The sequence below is a fragment of the Megalops cyprinoides genome, chromosome 13 (assembly GCF_013368585.1).
Source record: "Megalops cyprinoides isolate fMegCyp1 chromosome 13, fMegCyp1.pri, whole genome shotgun sequence".
Taxonomy (NCBI): Eukaryota; Metazoa; Chordata; class Actinopteri; order Elopiformes; family Megalopidae; genus Megalops; species Megalops cyprinoides.
This window is the reverse complement of record NC_050595.1, coordinates 28,303,004-28,324,280: the sequence shown is the minus strand read 5'-3', so window position 1 is coordinate 28,324,280 and position 21,277 is coordinate 28,303,004. Positions and strand designations below refer to the sequence as shown.

The following is a 21,277-nucleotide window of genomic DNA, read 5'->3' as shown; positions in this document are numbered from 1 at the left end:
GTGCCTATGGTGAGCACTTATTCTGAGGAGGCCAACATGTGTGGTTTATTTTTAAAGAGGTGATGAAAAGGAAAGGTCAGGGTGTAAATCAAACAGTGCTGCAGGTTTTAGGGGGTAGGGAACATTGCTCTTTATATAAAGCGGCATTGATGGTGGGGCAGAATTAGATCACCTGTCTGGCCTGATCTTTACTTGAGCAGCGACCGTGAGCTTTAGGGTTGGCGCTCCATGTGTCAGGACGAGGAGGACCGTGTAGGACCGCAGAGGACCACCCAGCCCTGACTGGCTGACACCCTTAAAGCTTGGTTAAACCGGCGACCTTTTCTGTCAGCCTCGTCCTCCACCGCTGCTGACGCCGAGGCTGGAGCTGCAAGTTAAGAGACCGGAGTTCAATAAAGTGCGGCTAATTAAACAACTCCCTTTAATTGCTCCTTTTGTGCAGGAATCAAGCGGTCACAGCGATTACGGAGCCTGGGCAGGAAGGCGGGCCGCCACTGCGTCGGGTGGGGGGGATTGGGCAGGGGGCTGTGGTTGACCCAGCCCCTCTGTGTTGTCCTTTTTTGGGCCTTTCCCTTCACTACCATTTGCACGTGCGTTGCTGCATGCGTATGTGAGTCTGCGTGTGCCCGTGGGCTGTGTTTGGCTCTCAGTGCATGAGTGAGCATGCGAGTTGTTGTGCATGAGTGTTTTTACATTTTGGCGCCCATCAGATTTTCACACAAAGCAAGATCGTGTGTGCACGCACACCCCGTGGAAGACGCGCGGCAGCGAATGGGAGCGTGTTTCAGCGTGCAGGCGGTGTTCATCCATGTGACTCTGTGTGTGTAGGTGTCCATGTCCGTGCATGTGTGCAAGTGCGTGTTTGTATGTGTGTGCATGTGTGTGTGTGTGTCTGCCTTTATGTGGGTGGCTGGAAAACAGAGCTGATAAATTATACAAGAGCTCCCCACAGTGGATGGTTGGTATGAAACTGCAGGGCTCACGCTGGACAGCGCTCTGGAGCGTCTGAATAAACTGGATCCACGCGTCAGTCTGACTGCAGCTACTGTTGACAGCAAAATGACCTGTGTGCTCATTCCTCATATAACTCTGGCAGACAGGCAGGCTACCCAGACATCAGGGAAGAGTAATGTGAAGGAGATGTAATTATGTTTGTTCAAAAGGTATGGAAAGGGTTGCACACACACACATTATCTCTTTCTCTCACGCTCACACGTGCATAACCAGGCAGGCTAGCACACATGCAAACACAGATGAGTGGTTGCGTGCATGCTAACACACAAATCTGTACGCACCCACCCACCCATACGTACGCACAAGCACACACACACACACACGCACACACACACTAATTGTTCCAGTTTGAACAGTTTGAAATCCAGGAAAGATTTTTAAGGGAACACAGATAATATTTGTTAAAGTTTAAATCCAGCGAGGAAACTCGATGTCTAAAAGTAATGGGAGTGGCACACAGAATTCAGGAGCTTATTGCGTGTAGAGCTATGCTTACTGCAAATGTACAAAGTGTTCACAGGTAAATGATGTCTTAGTGAATGTATTCTAGAGTTATCATTGTCCTCTCTTACAGTGCAACAATGTATTCCCCTCTAGCAGTCAAACAGAATGTCGGCGCCCCCCTCAGTCTCTGAGGTGCAAGTGCAGTTTGTACAAGCTGCGTGAGTCAGTATACAGAGGAATAAAAGCAACAGGTGGAAGCTGAGTAAAATTGTGCAAAATCTGTCTTTATTTTTTTTCCTTGAACTTTCAGTCTTTCATTTTAATCCCCTTCAAGCACAAGACCGACAGAAAAAAAGACAACAAACCACAGATACATAATTAACCGTGCAGTGTCACCATTGGGGTCGCAGCGGACTTTGACGGTCCGAGTGCACTGTACGGACAGGAAGGACACCGGGGAAGCAGAGGTATGTTCAGGTGTCTGTGTCTCTCCCAGTTCCCTGCTCAGTGCTAGCAATACAGCTCTCTGTATTCAGCTTCCTGTCAAACATTCTGCCAGGAGTGCCATCCCCTTCCACGTTTGAAAGTTTCTCTCCAGATGTAATTGTTGCTGCTAATAACCTCAGCAAGGGTGATGGCATTTAATCATTCAAACAAGCCTCTTCGAACGTGGCAAATACTGCAAAAAGTGCAATGTCAAGTAAAGAAACGCATGAAGGAAAAATACAGACCAACAATCACGTCAAAGCATAAATAATTAAGTAAATTATACATGTGGCATTCATTACCCAAGGTAAACAGCACTGATTCAATTTAAAGCACTTCAGTAACGGCCTCTGTTCCGTTGGGAATGAATCTTTAGTCAGGGATGCTGAGAACCTGCCACACAATCCCTTATGTGCTGTTCAGAGAATGATCCCTGTTGCTGAGTGGATGGAAATCTGTAGAGGCAAAGTCATTCCTACTTTCCTACTTTACCCAAGTCCTCGTGGCCTCTCTTGACCAAGAAAAGCTGTCAGACTGTTTCCTTGGTTTTCCATCAGTATATGTGTGTGTGTGTGTGTGTGCGTGTGTGTGTGTGTGTGTGTGTGTGTGTATGTTTGCGTGCCTGTGCATGTGTGTGTCTGTATGTGTGTGCACGTGTGTGTGTGCATGTGTGTGTGTGTGTGTGTGTGTGTGTTTGCGTGTCTGTGCATGTGTGTGCACGTGTGTGTGTGTGTGTGTGTGTGTGTGTAAAAATATGCAAGCGAGGTCCTATGGGAAAAAATATAAGGATACATAAGAAGAGTGCATATTTTAATATGAATCTCAGTTCTGTTACACACCTGCTCCTCCCTCTCTGCCCTTGCTGTGCTGTTGCACAGTGTGAGCAGTCACTCTCGGGGACGGCGGTAATGCTCCTCGCTCAGACTCTGCAGTCACAGAGTCAGAGTCTGCAGACACTCTGTGTGTACTCGAGCACGGAAGGGAAATCAGCTCTAATTTGCGAAACAACTGTGGGAGCAGGAGCCGCGACGACCTCCGCTCGTAATAAATCATGGGATGCGGGTTTTTCGGAGTGTGAGGCGGGCCGAGGACCCCCGGAACGCCTCCTCGCGGAGCTAACGAGCGAACAAACAAAGACGCGTTCATCCATTATCCCCAGTCCAATGAGGACGGGACGTCGCCGGCCGTCGTTGAATTGCCTGAAATTACTGCGTCGTTTACGGGTGTTAGATATCAATGAAGAGGAAATGATGAAAAGAGATTTCCAGCCGCAGCAGAGAGGGAAAGAGGGAGGGAGAAAAGGATGAGTGTAGCGGCCTGGTGGCTCAAAGCCAGGACTGTGAGGCAGAGATGTCCGAGCTGCATCTTCGTGGGACACGGTGAGAGGTCTATTCTGGTCAGGAGGCCCGCAGTCTGCTGTTCACTCCGCTCTGGGGCCAGTTCCTGCCTTTTCCCTCCATTAGGCCAGCGAGAGCAGGCCGTGTGCTTTCACAGACCCCCTCTTACAAAAGAGTTCTGTTTTGACCTAAACAGACGCCTTCCGGAGGAGATATTTCATCCCTCTACCTCGCTCAGTCTGCAGGGCTGAAGTTCAGTTCCTCAACATTATCCGCCATGCCTGAGGCCCACAACAAGTCTGAGGAAGAAAAGTTCTATTACAGCTTGTCAGAGAATAGACGTTAAGAACAGAGGGAAAGTAAATAGAGGAGAGGCAAATTGAAAGGAAAACAGATGGAGAGCACTGCTCGCTCTCCCTTCTGGCCACTGAAGAAAGTATTCTGAAAGCCTATCTGTGTCTGCAGTGACACTTTTTTTAACTCCAGCCGTCCAGCAGGCTCCAGACTCGCGAGGCCTCTCGGCGCCCCCTGCTGGCCGTACCCCACAGCCTCAGCTCAGCTGGAGTAGATCTGAGTCCCGATCACGCGCATGATCTCCTTCTGGATCTTGGGCTCCTGGGTGTTGATGTTGGCGTCTCCCACCTGGCCGTCCTCGTACCTGCGGGACAGGCGGGCAGGTCAGGGAAGCGGCTCACTGAGAACGCATGCTTTTGAAAGGATGTTAAAGTTAACGGCAAGGATTTGAGCCTCAGTGACGCTGCACTCACACAAAGAAGAACCGTGTGCAGACGTGGTCCGACACGGGGCAGACCCAGATGTTGCCATGTTTCTGGAGGTCCTTGGATGTTATTACTGCAGAAATATACAGACATACTCATCTATAAAGTAGCACGGGTCTGTGTCACAACATTCCATATCATTCTAATGATGATCTATCCAGCTTTAACACAGGTCCTTAGAACTGAAGGTCGACGCTTGCACTGAAGTGAATGAAAGCAGCAGTCATATGCCCCTTTCATACAGGAAAAGAAATATAACCTTGTCATGAAGATGCTGGATTTATGGATAAGTATGAAAGTTTGGTTCATTTTAACCTGTTCTTGATACAGAGTGGTCTTCGAACAGTACCATCTCTGTAAATGTATATCAGGTCACATGTGGACCCATTCATTCTTTGCCCTGAAAATCAGAGACACTGTCAGCAACCAGCTCAGTATTCCGATTTTCTTCTTGTTAATACAGTACATTGAATCTATTTAAGTGACATTTATTCATTTATTCAGTTTACCTTCACAAAGAGCAATGCAGTTTAAGTTCCGGCTCTGAAGGAACCTGGACTGTATTGGACGGCTCTGAGAAGACAGCAAATTACATTACAAAAAAGACACAGCATGGATTTATATAATCACTGCAACCAAGCTCAGTCTACATGCTTCTTGCTTGAGTAGATCTGACAGAATATTGCAAGCACACACAGTACCTGCGTTACCTGCTTTGCATAAGATGGGATTTGTACAATGTTGGATTCAGAGTGGACTGTGGTACCTGTGGAATGGTGTTCATGCGGTTATAGCGCTGCACCAGCTCGTCTTTGGTTGGCATACGGTGTTGACCTTTCCCCATCCCTGAACACACAGCACACATCACAATAGTGAACAGGGGGAACACGCAGAAGTTTATCCTGTCTGTCAGGGCCAGTGCTGTAATACATCATTCTACACACAGCAGATCTACACTGTCATACAGCAGCCTACACTTAAGAAACCTGCACTGACACACAACCAACCAGCAGTGTCACACACCAGCCCGCACACAAAATAGCTGCACTGATACAGTACACCCTATATGCAGCATTCCTGTACTGTCATACACCACCCTACACACAGCCATCCTGCAATGTCATACATCACCCTAAATACAGCATACCTGCAGTGCCATATGCCATCCTACACACACTAAACCTACACTGTCGGGCACCATCTAACACACAGCAGTCCAGCACTGAGACACTGTAACCTAAACACAGTATACCTGTACTGCCACACACATCATACACCATCACACACACAGCACACCTGCACTGTGATACACCATGCTAAGCACCAGCTGCTGGTTCACTGCCCCTCCAGATGCCTCCCGCTAGCCGCGTTTCAGGAGTAAATCCCGCGCAGCGGTCGCCAGCGTGCTTGGCATGCAGCACCAGGCAGACTGTGCGCCCCGCTGGCAGTGAGCTGGAGAACTCGAGTGAGAGCGGAGGCGCACGCCAGGGCGCGGCCAGCAGAGCCAAGCAGCCAAGCACCGGATGCACACAGGCCACGCGGGTGCACGACAGCACTCCACAGCTAACAGCACCACACAGACCGGGGCAGGCCTGCTCCGGCGCCCGGGCTCCTTATACACACACACACAGGCCACGCGGGTGCACGACAGCACTCCACAGCTAACGGCACCACACAGACCGGGGCAGGCCTGCTCCGGCGCCCGGGCTCCTTATACACACACACACAGGCCACGCGGGTGCACGACAGCACTCCACAGCTAACGGCACCACACGGACCGGGGCAGGCCTGCTCCGGCGCCCGGGCTCCTTATACACGCACACACAGGGCCGAGCCCGGCGGGCACCGTTACCGGCGGCTACGGCCGTGTCAGTGGGATGGAGAAACACAGACGGGGGGGGGGGGGGACGGAGCGAGCAGGCTGTCTCCCTACCTGAGTATCCGAAGGAAATGCTGGAGATGGGGCTGAGATAGATGCCCTTTCCGTACGCTGCCCCATGCAGCTTGTGTTGAAAAGAGCAGGAGGAGGGGGGAGAATCACTCAGAGTGACAAGGCACATTCTCAAAGGCACAGCGGTGGAGTCGGGGGGCAGGGTCTGCCCATGCCTCCCAGAAGCGCACCTCGGGGTTCGCCCGAGACTACCTCGGCCGTCAGTGTCCTACTCTAGTGTCATGCCTTTAGCACCATCAGTGGCCTCTCGTGAAGTGGTTGATCATATCAGGAAAGACCTCACAATGACTGAGATTGTCCACGAAAGCACCAGACAAATAAATGGGTGTTGAAGATGACTGAATGTCCAACGGAGAGCACCCATAATCATTGGAAGTAGATGAGAGGGAGGCTGATGATGGCAAAAGATGACACGACACAAAGATCAAGGCCATGAAAGCAGAGGATGCTGGGATGAAATCTTTTTAAGAGGATATAACAGGAAGATGTTGTCTAAAAGGCAGGTGAAGCCCTAAGGTGGCACTATGAACAAGCGGTGGGAACAGTGAAAAAGGGAGAGGATTTTAATGGAAGGAAAGATCAGGGCCAGGGCTGGAATGAAGAGATGGGCTCAAGTGAAAGGAGAGGTGTGGGAATCTGTTTGGTCTATGGAAGTTAGGCCAGGAGGGGAGAGGTGAACAGCTTAATATACAAGACACACAGTGGCCGGGCAGAAATGCATGGACTGGCATCTCAGGCATCTCTCCTTTGGGTAAACGAAATGTACTATCCAGTATGGGGTAACAAAGCACTGAAACATGTGTGCTTAAAGGCTGATGCCAGCAGAAAATAATGCCAGAAGAAGCATGCTAACAAGTCTGTGGCTTTGTTTATGGCAACAATACCAGCCTAAGGTGGCAGTTTGCCACAGCAGTGCTGAGCTTGAGGTGATGTATTATTGAATATGGTAATATTCTGTATGGGTGAATGATGACACTGACCAGGCAAAATGATTTTTTTTATAACCTGTGGACAAAACCTCTCAATCTTCAGTCTTACTGGCAGAAACTTAAATCTGAAAATCATGATCACCACACCAGTGTGGAAGTGTTTTCATATGTTGCTGAATTTGATCATCAAACTTCTTATCAGTGACCAAAACCTTTTAATGTTTTAAACAATAGCATGTCTCCATACACATATTGCAGCTGCACCATACTTTGCACTTCAAGCTGACTCAAAAAGAATGCATCACCTTCACTTCAGACACATTAGGTTCAAAGGTTTGTGTGCTGGATATGTGAATTCCAATCAAAATTTGGTGCTTAGTCAAATCTGTGCTCCACCCACAACTTACAAACGCAGTGCCATTTCTTCTCAACTTTTACTCAAAACGTCTAGAAAAATTGTCACAATATTTGTGTCACATGTAAAGTATATACATCAGTTACTGAGTGGGCCAGAATTTCCCCTTATCGTACATGCTCCACATGTAGAAACTGACAATTGAGATGCAGCACATATGTAAATTAGCAAGTAGAAGGAAACAAGTAAGGACATGATAAGTTTATGCTACTGACCTCCTTGTCAGTGTTCCTTAGCAACACTTCCTTATAACAACCTAGCAACTGGCAGCCTAGCAACTGGATTGAAGGAATACAGATGTTAACTATGGACAGGGCCCCGCCCACTGTGGGGCCACTGCTGTGAGGAGACTATTAAAGGCAGTAGCAGTGACAGCGCAACCCAGGGGATCTTGGTTACGGCGTGTTTGAAAGCTCTTAGTGGTCCACCTTTGTAAACAGCAAGGCCAACAGACAACCCCGGTCCCCAGTGGACACCTCGGCCTCCGTCCTCTCTGGACAGGGGAGAGACGTGGTGTCCACTGCTGTCAGCACAGGAGGTCATTGTGCCAGACATAAACCTGGATGGTTACCAGTGGGTCTGGCCAGGGGAAAAAAAATAAAAACAAATAAAATAAAATAAAAAAACATTAAAATAAGGAGGAACATGGCATCCGTTGCTGTCAAAATGGATCAGCTGGACAGCAGGCCTGGGTTAGGGCAGGCGCTGTCCAAGGCGAGATGCGTCTTAATTCTGCTAACTGCGAGAGTTACATACCTGCAGTTTGGTATAAGAGGCATTGACTAGTCCATTTCTCAGAATGGAGTGCCAGTTCTCTATATGGGAACCACTAGAGCAGGTGTGGAGAGAGAGAGAGACAAGGAGAGCTGTCAACACAGAACGGTTCCTCAGCACACGGTGTCAGGAGGGGCCGCGGCTTTCTATTGGACTGCAGCTATGGAGGCAGGACAAGAACATTTTTGCTATTTTTCTAACTGCTGCATTTTCAGCATTCCTAGGAACTCTGTATACAAATTATGACTGTAGCAAAGCAACCACAACTGAGTGACATGCATCTATTTTTAACCAGCTACCAAGGCCGCCACACTTTTTCACCGCTAATTTCAGAGCAAGCTAGTCATTCATGAGAACAAGCTGTAACTGTGTTCACAATTATAACTCTTGGATATTTTGTCTTCTGGATCCAGCACATGAACAAAAGCCATTCAGAACTGCCTGGCTGTGACATCATCCAAGCTATCTTGATAAAAAAGCGGTGCATTATATAAAAAGCCTCTTCGCTGGGACTACTCAGCTGTGCCCATCTTTTTTTCCCATTATTTTCTTAAAATAAAGCGCTGAGGTCAAAATAGCACAGCTACGCTGTTATTCTTAGCAGGGACAGTATTCATTAGGATAGATAGTGAGTTAGAATCCAGTCTCTGGGGGACTGAGCCAGTTTTTTCCGTTGCTCCGAGGCAACATTTAAGCTTCTGATTAGTCCCGATCGATGAGCACAGACAAAAGCTGCAGCACACGGGCCCAATCCAGACCACATAGCAGCGATGACTCGCGTACAACAATCAGAGCACCAATCGACATGCGATGATGTGAGAGAGCTGTATCTGTGACACGTTTTATCGGGGTTCTACCGAGGTGGGGCGGGGGGGGGGGGGGGGTTCCAGCGCGGGACAGGACCCCCCAGGGAACGGGACGGGGGGGGGGGACTCACTGAAAGGCGAAGGTGCTGCCGTAGAGCTTCTTGGCGGTGCGGAAACGGGCCTCCTTGGCGGGAGGGCTGCTGAGCAGCAGGAACTGGTGGGACGTGTGCATGAACTTCAGTTGCTGTGAGGGGGGAGGAGGAAGAGCAGGGGAGAAACTCAGAGAGAGCGATTCACGCACCGCCCCGAGCGATTGGGGAGCGCCGAAAACACAGAGGGAGGCGCATTTCAGACAAATGGGCTCAAGGCGAGCCCGACGCAGTGAGATGCACGGGTTCTCCACGGTTCACTTTCGACTTCAGGTATTCTGATTTGGAGCTGCCATTGGAGCCACCACCATTCAGGCATCAACCAGGAGCTGGTCCACTAATACCCTGATGGCTGTGAATCTCCAGAACCACACTTATTAAACATAAGCCACACATCCACCAAGGCTCGACCTACCCTGCTGAGGGGCAGCTTGACGATATGAGATCTGTTGCTGGATATGATCCTGGAAGAGAGGAAATGTGATGAGCGCCCCCTACAGGCAGACATGTGAAACAGCAGGGCTTGGCTAGGATGAGGGTGTCCACTCACCACTGCAGCAGAGGGTGAGCGAGGGGGTCCAGCTTGTCCATCTGTTTCTTTATCTCCAAATACGACCCCTAAAAAAAGCCCCATTCATTACTGACTGCTGGCCAAATCCAAGAATAACAAAATAATACAGGCAGGATGGTAATGGAATAAGCTGCAGAGTCACTGAGAGAAATGAAGATACTTTATCTGATTCATTTGGTGCAGCTGCCAGGGTCACTCAATTTAAAATTGACTTGAATACAAATGGGCATCTGCAGCTTTCCCTTTTCTGTGTACCTGTGTCATCTCCCGTATGGACATGACACTGTCCAGGGCTTTCTGCAGCCTGTCATAGTTCTTCTTCTGTGACCAGAGAGAGAGATAATGAAATATTTGCACTTAAGGTCACTAACACGGGTTATTTACATGTTCAGGACATTATTCCTATTATATCAAATATTCCTAAAATATCAAATACAAAATCTATTTAATTCCATCAAGAACTGCCCTCAGAATACATTTGTCATTTGCCTGGCAAATTTAACAATGGACCGAGGGTGGTGCCTCCACTACCTTGGGGTTGAAGGCCAGCGTCTTGGGGTCGTTGGGGTCGACCACAGAAGGGTAGGGCTCAAAGATGATGCTCTTGCGGGGGGACTCCAGGGCAGCCCGGCACATGGCCACCAGCAGGTCCACTACCTGGGGATCATCAGTGACAACCATTGCTAAGAATGATCTCAATACGCAGGAAAATGCTGCATAAACGGCTCCCTCAATGCTGTGCGGCATGCTGAGTGTGTATGTGCTTGCATGTGTATGTGTGTATGTGTGTGTGTGTGTGTGGGTGTGTGCGTGTGTGTGTGCGCATGTCTGAGTGTGTCTGTGTGAGTGCGTGTGTGTGCGTGTGTGTGTGTGTGTGTGTGTGGGTGTGCGTCTCCATTCCCCTTGTCACCTCTGCTCCAGTGGCCACCTCCTCAGCTGCTCCTGACATCACTCCCAGAGTGTAGAAGGAGAACACACACAGTTCCCTCGTGCACACTGCAGGCTGCACAGACAGACAGAGAGAGGACAGGGTGAGGCAGACACATACACACACATACGCACTCCCCAACCCAGAGTGAAACTGTGAAAGACCACCTGTATTATCACTGTGCTGTTCTATTAACATCAGTGATTTATGAATGAAGCCATATTTTTAGGGTGTGATGTAAATTCTGAATTCACTCATCAAATGTTAGATATTTTCAGCCTCATATCATTAGAATATGTGTGTTTATTTTGCATGTCAGGTGATCTCCTACCTTGAGCATGGAGCCGTTCTGAAAGACATGCTGCTCGTCGCACACCACACAGTATTCGTTCAGCGTGGGAATCCGCTGCTCTGAGTACTTCATGATCTGCCGGAAGAGAGGACACCTTTTTCCTGGTAATCCTGCCTTGAACTGCAGCCCCCCTCAGGGAGAAGGGACAGTACATGAGAGCTGTGGCCTACATTGGCTGTGGCCAGGTTTCTAAGCCTTTCAGATCCACTAGCCCAAGATCCTACTCCTTTTCTTTTGATATGGGCTGAAATGGGCTCACCTGAGACATGGAATATAAGAACGTCTCTAAATTCTCACCTGCCACTCCTATCTGAGGATATTACATGAACCACCAATTGAACACTATAGTCAAAGCCTCACTCACTGTAACATACTATATACCTTTACTTTACAGCTCTGGTTGAAGGGGGTATAATTAGTTTCACCATTTTAATACGTTAGCTTTACCATGTTAGTTTGCAATTACCTGTCATGCCTCCAAAGTCCTATTGTTCATCATTACGCACAAAAAGAGCAACACGACCATTACTGTGAAATTAAGCAGAATCTGAGCTATACAATGGAGGATTACCATATTTCTCCTGCAAGTCTGTTTCATAACGATTGCACATGTGAAAGCAATGTGACCATGTAATAAGGTGCTTCCTTTTATTATTCATCTGAAGCTTTAATATGACCTGAAAAATACCCATACATATACTGTCAGTTAAAAGATCTATCAACCTGATACACGGAATAAGAATGATACTTTTTGAGATTGCGACAAATAAACAAATTATAACCACACGTTTTTTTTTTTTTTTTAAATATGGATGCCTCATTTTGTAATGCTGCAGAGTATGCTTCACTAGCTGGGATCTTACCTGTACTAAGAAGCCATACTCCAAGGTAGGGATATTCTTGCAGTGGCCTCCCGCCTGGGATGAGAAAAACAATTCAATCAGCTGCTTCGTGGTAATCTGCGCTGGAGGCCTGGCCGCCGGGACAGCCACAGTCTGATGGGTCAAGTGAAGACAAAGCATTATGGGAAACAGCGCCAGTCATACTGGGTAGAGGTAGGGGAAGGTCGAGGAAGGTAGGAGTGGTTGATTGTGAAGGCACAGCACTGCATGTAGAATGTTAAGGCTTTTCAAAATTCTGTTCTTTTTGTGTGTTTACAATAGATAAATACATGTTTAATTGAGTGAAATGAAGTGGAGAAATAAAGCAAGCATTTTGAAAATGTGCCAAATCCAGGTATTAACTTAAAAATTACTGTCAGTGATTCAATTGCTCTGTCAGCAAATATGCCGTGAAGAATAACTGCCGAATTTCAGTGTTGTTCCTGTCGGCTAATTACGAAATATCTTGCTCATCTTTAAACCCCCGCCTGGTGTGGTTTAGCCTATGTGCCTCAGGGAGGGGAGGGGCCAGGAGTGGAGTGGGCGGGAGCATGCAGCGGGGCTGACCTGGCTGTTGGGCGGGTAGCTGAAGAGCTCGCCCTTGGGGTTCTTCATGGTGCAGGAGATGGAGCGGTTCATGAGCCGGGTCACTCGCAGCTCGGGCACCGCCAGCTTCCCCTTCAGACCCGGGTCCTGGATCAGGGGGAAGCTGGGCGATCTGGGCGAGAGCCAGAGGGAGGGGAAACACATGGTCCATACTTTAGCCTTGGGCTAACACTGTGAGTTTGCATGTACGCTGCATCCCTCAAATACCACCACCACTAACACCATGTACTGCCAGGACAGTTGACAATAATTACATTTCTAGTTACATAGAAGGGATCTACATTACATAGCAGGGATGACATATCAAGATGTGATAATGCAATGCCTGCTGCTACAGCATATGTCTAATAGAGAAGCAGAGCATGATATTGACAGTGGGAATAATGATTAAATCCACAGTTGGAGTAGTACTTGGGTATGGGCGAGAAGATGCTGAGCCCAGCGCGGAACTTCTTGATGGTGCCTCCAGCCTTGAACCAGCTGTGCCTCTTCTCCTGCTGTGCCTTCAGGAACTCGTTACTCAGGTGTTTCCACTGCTGTGACATGAACATGCTGAGGATTCTGGGAATTAAGGAGAGTCAAAGGTACATCCAATTTTCATTATTAGGCATGAATATAAAGTTATTGCTTAGTCTGGCCAGTCATTATTTCCCCATTTAAAATGAGCCTAGAATGCACATACAGGTGGCTGTCCTTGATGAAATATTGATATTTGAGAAATAAATGTTAATATTTCTTAAAATTGATTCTGAATCCTGTTGATTCCTTCTCACTTCATTACTGTCAACCTCAAATACCCACACTGCAATGCAAAGGTGGCCACATCGGTCAGTTAGCATGCAGCTGGTGGTGTTCTGAAATAGATTAAAAACCAAATTCCACACAGAAAAACACAAATCACCTTAGCCTACTGAGAGCAGACTCCATAAATGGTTTAGGTCAATATTTTGTGCCTGTGTTCATGTATTTTAATGCTTGATAATGGCTTTAAAGATGGAGTAACACAAATGAAATTTGCAAATGTAATTTTGCTCTTTGTATGTGGGTTAGACAACATGACAGCAAAAAAAAGCTTAAGATTAGAAAGATTAGAAAGCAAGATGATTAAGAAACAACAAAAGAATTCCATATCTTGTTTTTAGTTCTCAAGTTAAAAACAAGTTTTGACATGGAACACAACTATTGCTGTGAAGTTACAAAACAGAATATTTAAACCGTAAGTTTCCACAGAATTACCAGTTAAAGGTCATCCTGGCCTGCTCTCTGAAAAATTGTCAGCATCTTACCTCACAAGTATCATTTAATATGTATAACCGATATAATTTCATATTTCAGTTTCCTGGAATAAGTAGTTATGCCCTTTGTAAATAAACAGAGGTGTTGCACATACAGTACGAACTGAACACTCAGTCAATGGCCTTTACAAAGCTAGTTTGCAACCACTACATCCAACATTGCCTAGCCGTCAGAACCACCCAAAGCTTTGCTGAGGGCGCGGTTTGTGTGGAAGTGCGTGCGGAGCCCTTACTTCTTCAGCTGTAGGCCCAGGCTGAAGCCTTCCTTATTTGAGGGCTGGAACACCTCCACCGATGGCTCTGCAGGCACAGAAGGAACAGGAAGAAAAACACACCTGTGTCAGGCAGTTGTGCGAACCTGGGGACACGAATCCACAAGCCCGGCTGAGAGGTGCTGCTTTACTGAGGCTTATGGGAGCGGATGGTCAGAGGGGGCTCACCTGGTCCATCCAGGTACTGGGAGAGGGAGAAGCGCAGCCGGAGTACAATGGGCTCTGTCCGGATCACCTTCCAGGCCGTCGCCACTTCCTCCTGCGGAGACAGCGCCACGCGGGGCGTCACTATGGTTACACCACGGTCCCAGAGCCAGGGCCGAACAGAGCACTCACAGCTACACGCAGACATGCAGGGCTAGAGGATCTTCTGACTGGCAGGCAAGAGGAAGTCAGCCAACCCGTTAGGAAAAGGGAGGGAAGCACTCGCCCTCTTATTGATTTTATGCTCTTAATTAAAGCAGTTTTAATAACAAATCATGGCAGTGAGGTGATTGATAGGAGGGTGTAAAAACAGAACCAGGGGAAAAGGATCATTGCAGAGGAAGGAAAATGATGGCTGAAAAGCATAGACACACAGCATATTCCTGATTTCCATATAACCCTGCTATAGATTGCCGGTTCATGTCCCCAGTGCACTCACTGCTTGCCCTCTAAAGAGGCTCCACCACCATTTCAGAACTGCCAAAGTCGTTATCCCTATCCTCACCAGGCAGCTCATTTTGGCAAACACGATTTCACCTCAAATGATTGTGACGCACGATGGTGTGTGCATTGGACTGTGGTGACTGAGAACCTGCTTACTCCAGGTGTGAAGGAAAGGCGTGATATTTGGGTGAATTCTGAAGCAATTCTCAGTATTGTTGTTGTGGAACCAACCGCTCTGTTAGGTTCATTAATAAGGACAGCAGAAGTGTGGCGTGTGAGTGGCATAAGCAATCGCCCTTCCCGGGCATTGCAGACAGAGGAGGAGAGCAGAGATTCGGAGGGGTCACTCACATCCAAGAAGCCAATGTTAATTTGCAGGTCAATGTCCACATCGTCAATCGTCCCATATTCCCTGTCAGCAGAGGAAATGGAGCAAAAGGAGAAAGAGAGTCAATCAACAGCTACCTTTTGCACTTTTACTGTACGCAACCAACAATCAGGGCTGTTTTTTAACCGGTTAGCTCAGTGTTGAAAATAACTAATAATGTCATTCGTACTGCATTTGCCACAGCCTAACAGAGAGTCGTGCTGATGTTTCAGCAGGGTGTACCTGACGGACACGGCGCTGTCCGTGTAGATATCCTTCACTGCCTCGATGTCAGCGTCCAGCTGGGGGTGGCGGTACAGGTCAGCTGCACAGCTCCCCTGCAGACAGAGTTTAACATGGATCATCTCTCTGCACGGACAACCCTTCTACAGCCCACACGTTCACGTCGTCCTACACAATGTCAACAATAGCACAGCAAGACACGCTACAGCCCCCACACTCACCAAACAATGTCAACAACTGCACAGAAAGGCACGCTACGGCCTACACACTCACAAAACAATGTCAACAACAGCAGAGAAAGGCACGCTACAGCCTACACACTCACGAAACAATGTCAACAACAGCACAGATAGATGTGCTACAGCCCACATATTTACAACAATAATACAATCTTCTACATCTTTATCACATCTACTGTTTTGCGCAAGAACCAGAATATATATCTCATCACCAATAATAAGACATAGTGTTGGCATTGATGTGTAATGAGTTATAAATGAGTTTTTGTTCATTTTTGTGCATATTTGATTTTGGTGGTCTCAGTACTGTGTTCGTGTGAGATTGGAGTGATTTTGCTATGAATGTAAGTGAGCATGCAATTGTGAGTGTGATGTGAGTACAGTCTGTTAGTGCACTGAAGCTCTATGTTCCCACTGGTCCTATTCCTCATACAGCCCAGAGCCATGACCATGACAAACACAATCACACATGGAACAGAGTCCTGTCCAAAACCATAGAAACAGCCACACATGGACCAGAGTCCTGACCAGGACCACAAACAAACCACACATAGACCAGCGTCCTGTCTAGAATCACAGACAACACAGTCACACACAACAAAAACCATAATTCTCAAGAGAAACCACGTCTTTGCCATTTTTAGCGCTACTTTTGTGTTTTGATCTATTTATATTTTCATATTCTCACACAGCTTCCTCAGGGAATTACTTTAATACCTTTTGTGTCTAAAATAGTCCCTCTCAAAAGCTCTTTGTACAAATCCGATTGACAGACATTGGTTGTTTGCAATGTTAGAGAAGCTATGTCCTAAATGATTTCATTGGATTTGACACAACATGACCACTGCTGGTTAAAAACAGACTCCAGATATTCAACTAACAAGCAAACATATGTAACATCCAGTCTGGGCATGAATAAGCTTTATGATTTTGACTATGTGCAGAGCTGATGTGGGTTGAGAAGTTCTGATGATCTATTTGGTACAGCACTTTTCCACAGGAACGACAGCTGGATGCTCTCCTATCCCTGAGGAGGAGTGAGGTGGAGTCTGCACCTGGATCCCATACAGGAACTCCTCAGAGTCATTGTCCCCGTCAGAATCCTCCTCAGCCCCAGTCCAGAACTGACCTTTGATGTCCTGCAAGCAGACCCATTGCAAAGGCTGTGTCAGTATGGATGAAAAACAGTCTCTTCCTCTACTTATTCTCAATTCAATTCAATTCAATTCAATTCAAACTGCTTCATTGGCATGACAAGTTGGTTCTCGAATTGCCAAAGCATGGACAAAAACATTAAAAAGGACTCTCTCCCTCTTTTCTCTCTCTGTCTCTGTCTCTCTCTCTTTCATACACTCACACACACACACACAGTCTCTCTCTCGCTCTCTCTCTGTCTCTCTCTCTCTCTTTGTCTGTCTCTCAGTATGTAGCCAATATGTAAAGTATGCATAAAATAAGGGCAAAGTTGGCTTTTTGGTAATACAAATGGACACAGGACAGCAAAGCTGTTGGCATGCTTTGTGTATGGGTCTCTAATACACTAATAAAAATAGCATACATTGCAAGCCAATCACATTAACCCTAGGAATGGGTTTGGCTGGCAAATGAGTGCACATATCAAAAATGTACTGAGCTGAAATGGCAGACTTCATTCTAACTGCATCTCCTTTGGTATGAGAGACTAGAAAGGTTTTATATTTTATGCCAATTTGACAAATGCTAAGGAAGTCACTCACAGTGCCAGTTGAAAAGCAATGAAAGTTAAATCTTTTAAGGACTTTCAACCCTTCTTTCTAACCTCAGGTAACCTACAGTACCGGTCAAAAGTTTGGACACACTAAGATAAAGGGATAAATGGGATTAAGATAATGGGAAACATACATTCAAACGCACTTTGATCTAAAGACTTATGCTTAAATGCTTGAAATACATATACATAAATTGTGAAGTGAATGCCTATGTGTGAATTCCTTTCCAAAAAATTTTTAATTAAAAAAAAAAAAAAAAAAAAAAATATATATATATATATATATATTTTGGCTAATTTAAAGAATCTAAAATAAAAGATAGTTTTGATTTGTTTCTAACACTTTTTTGGCCCCTCATGATTCCATTTGTGTTGTTTCATAGTTTGGACATCTTTGCTATTATTCTAAAATGTGGAAAATAGTAAAAATAAGAAAGAAGTGTGTCCAAACTTTTGACTGGTACTATGACAAAAATCAAACCATCAATGTGCAGCCCAGGATATTTTATTGAATACTCTACATTTCAGATTCAATAAATAGCTAAGTTCAATTTTCCTCCTCAACTAGTTTTCAGTCAGTAAGAGATATTAACAGTATATATGGTTATATAATGTATAGTGCACACTGCCAAGACACTTAAAAACCTTTCATGACACATTTTATCCATGCTTTATGTTCAGTTAAGGAAATAGAGAGGAAGACCACCTGACTAGGGAGACTTGCCATTGGATCTGCAGTTCATAGGTGACGCTCAGGCAGGGTCCAGCATCTCCCATCCATTCCAGCTGTTGCAGTGTGAGGGTGGGGTTGGGAGCTTCGGAGAAACTGAACCGCAGGGGTCCTGATGTCTCTTTTTCACTGCCTCTGTCTCCGTGGCAACCCCTGGGACTTGGAAGAAAGGAAAAAAATCTGCTTTATACTTATGTTCTATTTTTGAAGGTACAGCACACCCTACGCCATGTTTCCTGGGAACAGCTAGACCGCACGAGGACAGCGGCGAGAGGGAGATGTTCTGACATCCCCGATCTTGCCATCTGTAAACCGTGGTCTTTTTTACCCTTTTCTTAATCATCTGCACTCCACCTTCCTGTGTATCCTAGCAACAACCATTTCTATCTTCTCTCGCCATTTCATTCATCATTGTTTCCATGTGTGTGGGAGAGAGATTTTGTGTGGGTTTTCATAAGTGGCCCTTTTTTATGCGTGTTTCGTGTTCTCTGCAGAAATGTTAGCCTATTAGAATTGCACAAATTGATATGACCATGGCATAAGGGCAAAAATTATCCGCAATGCTCTTCAATTATGTACTGTTGTTATCTGTGTGGACACCGCCACTCATAATTCTGGCCCATTTAAAAGCAAAACTTATGTTCAACTGTGGATTAAATTAAGGGGAAAATTTGGGATGACAATGGTCTTAGTCTAAGCTTTTGAAACATCTGAAATGCTTCCAAGGAGCATCCCTGCATGACAACATTGCTCTTAGTCCACAGTTTAAATCTATCAGCCATTACCTTTTCTGCTAGATAGAGAACTAACCCTGCTGCAGGAGAAATTTCTCATTGTTAAATAAGCTGTTTACTTCATGCAACAGTTCAATATCATGAACCAAACACTCAATATGGCCATTAAGACAAATGAGCTTAATCACAATGAAAGGTGAAAAATGGAATATAATTTGTCATTTCTGAGTCCTTGATATATATTTACTCTGTGGATGAGAAAGTCTTACAACCGCTTGGTATAGCGCAAATCTCCTTCTGGGCCACAAATAAAGAAAAAAAAAAAGATTGAAGACTGTGCGTGAGATCTCTTAATCTTTGAAGAGATTACTCATTATTATTTCCTGACTAATGGGCTCCTTTGAGCAGCAGTCCAAACATCTGAAAAGTCACAAATAGCTAGGGGTTATTGTACAATTAGAGGCATGCATGTACTCATTTTTTTGCAAAGTCAAGCTGGAATGTAAAACGGAAAGAAATCTTTCCCTGATATTGTGATAATAATGATGATGATGGTGACGGTGGTGATGATGGTGATGGGTATGCTAAGCTATGCAAGCATCTTATACAGACAAAGCCTCTACGTTGTGCAGCCTTATGTACAGACTCGTTAGTTTCCATACTAACAGCCAATCAGTTTCAGTCATAAATTGAAGTGACCCATAAACACACTTCTTCACTCACACATACATAGACACACGTATACACACGCACGAACGAATACACATACAAACATGCGCTCTTTCACACACAAAGACCTTTACGGTTAAGCTCACTCATGTGCAACTCCTCACAGAGCTGTTGTCAAGTAAGTGTAATATAAGGCGAGAAATGACCCCTCTGACTGACACACAGCCCTTTCAGTCTTGCTGCAGGAGCTACATTAAGACTGTGGAAAATAAATTACTGTATAATTGTATTGTATGATGTACAAATAAACTAAAGCTCAGTTTTTGTTATCTCTCAAACGATAGCACACAGAACACAAGCTCCCAGGGAGTGAGTGGTAAATACAGAGATTTGTGTCCATATGTGTGTCAGGGTCTGGCATGACTCAATAAAAAGCTTGTCCACCCCCACCCCCACCCCCACTCCCAATACCTCTCCTCCTCTCTCTCGCTCTCTGCTCCCTGCTCCCTGCTCTCCCACTCCACCGAGGCCACCCTCCTCCTCAGCACTGAGCCATTTCCCTTCAGAGTCACTCCTCACGGACATCAGGAACTCAGCTTTATATCTCTGCCTGCCTCAGTTTATTCCCCATATCATTAGTACATTTTGTTATTCTTGTGCGTATTCAAATCAGAATTTTATACAATTTTTTTACAATTTTTATACAAAATGCCCATCGCTGCATTCAAGTCCCCTTGTTTTCGATGTCATCCGTAGCCCACGCAGACAGAACCTGTCCCTGACCTCTCCTCATTAGCTTCCTCCGACCCCTTCTCTCCTCCCCTCCTCTCTCCGTTACCTTCCCTCCATCCTTCAGCTTCCACCTACTTCTCCCCTCTCTGCATCGGCTTCCCCCCCTTCTCCCCTTTGGCCCCCTTCGGCCCTGCTGTTTCCTTGTCCTCCCACCTCTTTCAGCAGTTGGACAAACCCAGAGAGACAGCTACTGCCCCCCTCCCTCCCTCGGCATTAGAGTAAAACACACAAAGACACACTTAATTCTGCTCCGATACCCATCCATTCCACACTCACCTTCTCAGGAGACAAAAAGGAGGATGCTGTCTTCCCTTTATCTTTTTTGAGGGCGCACCTGGCTTTGTATCCTTGATTCTCCCCTACACCCCAAAAAGTAAAATGTATTCAATGGGAAGCAGGGGATTAGCGCGGCGGGGGACAGAGACGTCCCCTCGTGTCACTGCCTGTGTCTGCGTCCCTCCTGGTGCCTCCCGTCCGCGCACCACTGGGTCCGTGTGTTTATCTATTGCGGATCTCCCTTCCTTCTGCTGTCTTATTTTTGCCTGACAACACAGAGCAGCCCGAGCATGCTCAGTCGGCGGCGAGCGGCCGGTCACGTGACCCGCAGCTGACTGGGCCAGCGCTGGGAGGGAGGGTGAGGGGGAGAGAGATGGAGAGGGAGAGAGAGGGAGAAAGAGGAGAGGCGGCACACGAAGAGGGGGAGCAGGGGGAGACAAAAGACCGGCCGAGGCACAGGTCCGGCCGTTGTCTTCATGTCTGCCCCTGCCGCGGTGCAGAGCTCTGAGGCAGCTCTGTGAGTAAGTGTGTGCGCGTGTGTGTCTCTTTTTATTCTTTCCTTTTCTTTTTTGGGAGAAAGAGAGGGGAGAGAGAGACAGAAGGCGGGGGGTGGGGGTGGTGGTGGTGGGGGGGGGGGGGGGTGTTGGGGGTGGGCAGGCCTGTCCAGACTGATTAGTGTCATGCTGTTTTAGGTCTAATGCAGGTCAGAGAACCCTCCTCCAGCCATGGCAGACGACACGACTTTGTCTGCTCAGAGGCAAAAATAACAAAGTGGAACAGTTCAGACCTACGCATTAAAGGAGACCCCTATACACAAACCGCTAACTGTATCATGAATCATAC

At 46.6% G+C, this 21,277-nt stretch overlaps 1 protein-coding gene across 5 annotated transcripts; it reads right to left on the bottom strand.

The window, feature by feature from the left end:
- Positions 1-2,670: 2,670 nt before the first annotated feature.
- On the bottom strand, positions 2,671-20,682 carry LOC118787864 (protein mono-ADP-ribosyltransferase PARP6-like). 5 transcript variants are annotated; one of them, XM_036543594.1, is made up of 23 exons: positions 20,435-20,682; positions 17,940-18,122; positions 16,542-16,625; positions 15,248-15,342; positions 14,989-15,049; positions 14,158-14,248; positions 13,951-14,017; positions 12,834-12,983; positions 12,384-12,546; positions 11,799-11,930; positions 10,915-11,010; positions 10,566-10,658; positions 10,187-10,312; positions 9,911-9,976; positions 9,635-9,702; positions 9,500-9,548; positions 9,067-9,179; positions 8,112-8,184; positions 5,994-6,063; positions 4,827-4,906; positions 4,570-4,633; positions 4,049-4,133; positions 2,671-3,939 (listed from the first exon to the last, which is right to left on the bottom strand). In XM_036543594.1, the coding sequence occupies exons 2-23, from the start codon at positions 17,958-17,960 to the stop codon at positions 3,837-3,839; spliced, it is 1,950 nt and encodes a 649-aa protein (XP_036399487.1). In that variant the 5' UTR covers positions 17,961-18,122; positions 20,435-20,682; the 3' UTR covers positions 2,671-3,836. The 5 variants fall into 5 exon arrangements, with proteins under 5 accessions (XP_036399487.1, XP_036399490.1, XP_036399488.1 ...); XM_036543597.1 differs by having other exon boundaries at positions 11,799-11,852; XM_036543595.1 differs by having other exon boundaries at positions 12,384-12,534.
- Positions 20,683-21,277: the final 595 nt, after the last annotated feature.

What these genes read in the sequence shown, in the direction of transcription:
- LOC118787864 (XM_036543594.1), bottom strand. Translation starts at nt 17,960, where the DNA reads ATGGCAAGTCTCCCTAGTCAG. An exon ending in CTGGGCCTACAGCTGAAGAA is followed by an intron (nt 12,984 to 13,950) that starts GTAAGGGCTCCG and finishes CTTAATTCCCAG; the next exon opens with AATCCTCAGCATGTTCATGT. An exon ending in GCTACCCGCCCAACAGCCAG is followed by an intron (nt 11,931 to 12,383) that starts GTCAGCCCCGCT and finishes TTGACCCATCAG; the next exon opens with ACTGTGGCTGTCCCGGCGGC.